We start from the raw sequence: 3,459 nt of genomic DNA on the forward strand, positions 1-3,459 counted from the left end.
GGCTCTTGACGGCTGGAAGGGGCTGGGGAGGACGGGCTCGATGCCGGGCGGGCGATGCCAGGGCTTCCTGGAGCTCACGTGCCCCCCAGGAAGGGGACGGAAATGCCCCAAAGCTCTGCTCTGACCTGTGGGGGGGGGCACAGCTGGGTCCATCTCAGCCATCGCAAGGGGCCAAGGTGGCGCTGGGGGGGCTGATGGTGGCAAACCTGGCTCCCCCCCCTCGCTGTCCCCAGGGGCCAAGGGTCATCGCAGCCCCGCAGCTGGCTGACCCCCCAGTGCCCCAAAAATGAGACCCGGCTCCGGGCCACCGAGGTCCCTTCCCCTGTGCCGGTTACCATGGGAACGACACTGGATCCTGGATCCGGCAGGGAGCTGCGAGCGTGGGGAGGGCACGGAAGAGCTGGCTACAGCCAAACCCCCGGGGACCAGCTCTGCCCCCTTCCAGCCCTGCGACCCCCCAGCACCAGCCCCGAAGGCCACATTGCCCCAGGGACAAACCCAGCGACCTCGTCCCCCCTGCCGAGAGCCAGGCTGGCAAGACCCCCCCATCCGAGGAGATTCCCAGGCAGCGCGGGGTGCCGCCGGGGGCTCCCTGTCCCGCCGGCCCTGCTCACCTGCCGGACGAAGCTGTTGGACGTCGTGTCGGACGAGGTGCTGCCGTCGGAGCGCTTGAAGCGGCTCTTCCGCTTGCTGTACTTGCCCTGCAAGAGGAGAGGGGAGCCGGGTGAGCGCCGGAGCGCGCGGGGGACCGCGGCCGGCACCGCGGGGGGGGGGGCCGCCTCTGCCCCTCCGGCCCCAGCCACTCGCCCGCCACGAAGGAAACTCCATCCCCCCCCCGCCGGCGGCCAGGGAGCAAACTTAGCTCATTAGTTCTCGCGGGCAGAGAAGGGAAACTGAGGCAGGGCGCAGCGGCAGCCCGGCGAGCCCCAACACCCTGCCCTCACCCACCCGCGGCTTTCGGCTGCACCCGGCGCCCGCAGCTGCAAACACGGAGCAACCCCCAAACGCCGGGGGCTGGCAGCACCGGCCCCCCCATCCCGCAGCCCTGCTCTCCACCAGCCCCGCGTGCTGCGGCCCTTCCCGAGGAGACGGAGCGAAACCTCTTTGGCAGGGGGGGGAAACTGAGGCAGGGAGGCAGCTGGCCGGGGGCCCCGCATGGTTTCTGCTGCGAGACCCGACCCCAAACTCCCCCCGCGCAGGGGAGGCTCAGCCCTGCCCCACGTCCGAGGGGGAATTAACCCTCCCGGGGGCCGCGGGGCCGGACCCTGCCGCTCCCGGCAGCTCCGGCTGCGGCAAGGGAAGCAGGCGGCGCGCGCGGCCCCTGCCTCGGGCCGTCCCCAGGGCCCCAGCATTGAATTAGCCACTGGGCTGGGGCTAGTCTCCATGGAGAGGAGCAGGAGGCCGCGGGGCTGATTGGATTTGCGGGAGAGCCTGGCCGCCTGCGCCCGGCTCGTCGCCGCAGCGAGGGGACGGCCACAGCCACCGCCCCCGACGCCACGGTCCCCCGACACCGCCAGCACCGGGGTCCCCTGCAGCTGAGCCCGGCCGGCGCCGGGGCGGACGGATGGGGCAGCTCCAAGCTCCCAGGGCTGCTCCTGCTCCAGGGGGCCTGACCCTGCGCCGTATGGGGGGAGCAACCCCCCAGCAGATACGAGGGGAACCATCCTGCCCAGGCTCCAAGCAGCACCCCGGGGCTGGGGCGGCATCACCCGGGGGCTGGGGAGGGCAGGGGGCGAGGAGCGCGTGACGTTCCCACCACCCACCGCCTGCACCCTTCTGCACGCACATCCCGCACGCCTCCGGCCCCGCACACCTTCGCGCGCACACACCGGCCTTGCACGCGCACACGCGCCGTGCAAACGGCCACGCACACGTGCGCCCCGTGCACAAGCGCACCCGCCCGCGCCGGCCGACACCTCGGCACCCCCAAACCCGCCGCCCTCCCTGCCGGCACCCGGCCGGCTCGGCTGAGCGCACGCGGCTCCGCAACCGCCCGTTCGACCCAAAACGCCCCCAGTTCCGCCCCGCTTCCTCCAGTGCCTCCTGCTGGGGCAAACTGGAAGAGGGAGCAGCTGCCCCCGGCGCCCCCCAGGCCTCGCGGCGCCTCCTCCCGGGAGCCCCACGCGGGTGCCGGGGTGCGGCCGCGGGGCCGAGGTTGGGGGCAAAAGGCTGGGACGTGCCGGGGCAGCGCCGAGGCGCGAGCGGGGCTGTCGCCTGCCCGGCGTCTCGGAGGGACAGCTGGGCCCAGCTGCCACCCAGCCCGGGGGATGCGCGGTCCCCCCGCGCAGGGCAGGGCAGGACCCGATATTTTTAGGTTCTTCATCCTCGACGCCCCGGCCCCCCGCCGAGCGCCCGGCCCCGTCCGTCGCTCTGAGCAGAGCGACGGACGTGGCTCAGGCTCAGCTGCGAATGTCCCCGCGTCGAGGGGGGGGCGGGGGGGGCAGGTCCACGGCCCTGCTGCCGGCGCTGGGTTAACCACAGCCACGGCGAGAGACGCCCTGGAAGCGGCGGAGATGCGGTCTGCAAAGCCTTCGCCCGCCCGAGGCCTGGCTGTTCCCAGGGGCCGGCTGCAGCCGGGGCCTTTTCCCCCCCCCCCCGCCCCGTCCGTGCTCCCCAGACTGCAAAGGGAAATGGGGGGGGGGTCCATCCCCACGGAGGGGGGTGGCAGCGGCGTGGGGAGGGGGCAGCACCCGGCCGGACCGCAGGGAAGGGGTGCTGAGCTCTGCTCCCAGGGTCCGGGGTGCCCCCCCCCACCCCGCATCGCCAGCCCCCGGAGGGACCGGACAGACACACGTCCCTTCCCCGCCGCCCCGCGCACCCGGGCCCAAGGGGACTGGGCTTTGGGGGGGGGGGGAAGGGGGGGGAGCCGCCACGCACCGTCTCCGTGCAGAGTTTGCCCAATTCCTAAAAGTTTCCCGGTGCGCGGACACCTCCCTCCCCGCGCACCAGGGCAGCGCCCGCGCTCCGGACACCCGGCTCCGCACTCCGCGCGCTCCAGGTGGGCAAATCCCTCGGGAAGCGGTGACACAGCACGCGGCAGGGAAAACCCGGCCGTGCCGAACCCCCCACCCCCCCCCCGCCGGTGCGCTAACCCCGGGGTAGACCTTCCCTCCGGGGCGCCTGGCGTTAAAGCGGGGGGGGGGGCCGAGCCGCACCGATCCCCCCCCCCCTTGTGCGGGCACCAAGCCCTGGGGGGGGATCGATGGGTCTCGCCCCGCGGCCGTGCGCTTATCGGGAGCGGCCGGGCTGTCACCTGGAGGGCGGCGTTGTCGAAGACGTCCATCTGGATGTCCTGCGTGGAGCTGTACGGGGTGCGGGCCATGCCGCCTTCCCGCACCATGGAGCTCGCCGGCGACGGCGGACGGGGCCCGGGCCTGGCCTCCGCCGCACCGGCCCCCGCGGCGACGGGCGGCCCCGGCGTGCAGGGAGCGCGAGGAGGAGGAGGAGGAGGAGGAGGAG

General features: G+C 74.0%; 1 protein-coding gene across 1 annotated transcript in view; it reads right to left on the reverse strand.

Moving 5' to 3' along the window:
- The window catches only part of CACNB1 (calcium voltage-gated channel auxiliary subunit beta 1), a 15,658-nt gene extending 12,318 nt beyond the window's left edge, over window positions 1–3,340 (reverse strand). Inside the window, exons 1-2 of the mRNA XM_026072935.1 lie at window positions 3,254–3,340; window positions 615–701 (exon numbers count right to left, since the gene is read on the reverse strand). Of these exons, the coding sequence (XP_025928720.1) occupies window positions 615–701; window positions 3,254–3,340 (174 nt within the window). The remainder of the gene's footprint in view (window positions 1–614; window positions 702–3,253) is intronic.
- Window positions 3,341–3,459: the final 119 nt, after the last annotated feature.

This window comes from Apteryx rowi, unplaced genomic scaffold (assembly GCF_003343035.1).
Source record: "Apteryx rowi isolate R43461 unplaced genomic scaffold, aptRow1 scaffold_354, whole genome shotgun sequence".
Taxonomy (NCBI): Eukaryota; Metazoa; Chordata; class Aves; order Apterygiformes; family Apterygidae; genus Apteryx; species Apteryx rowi.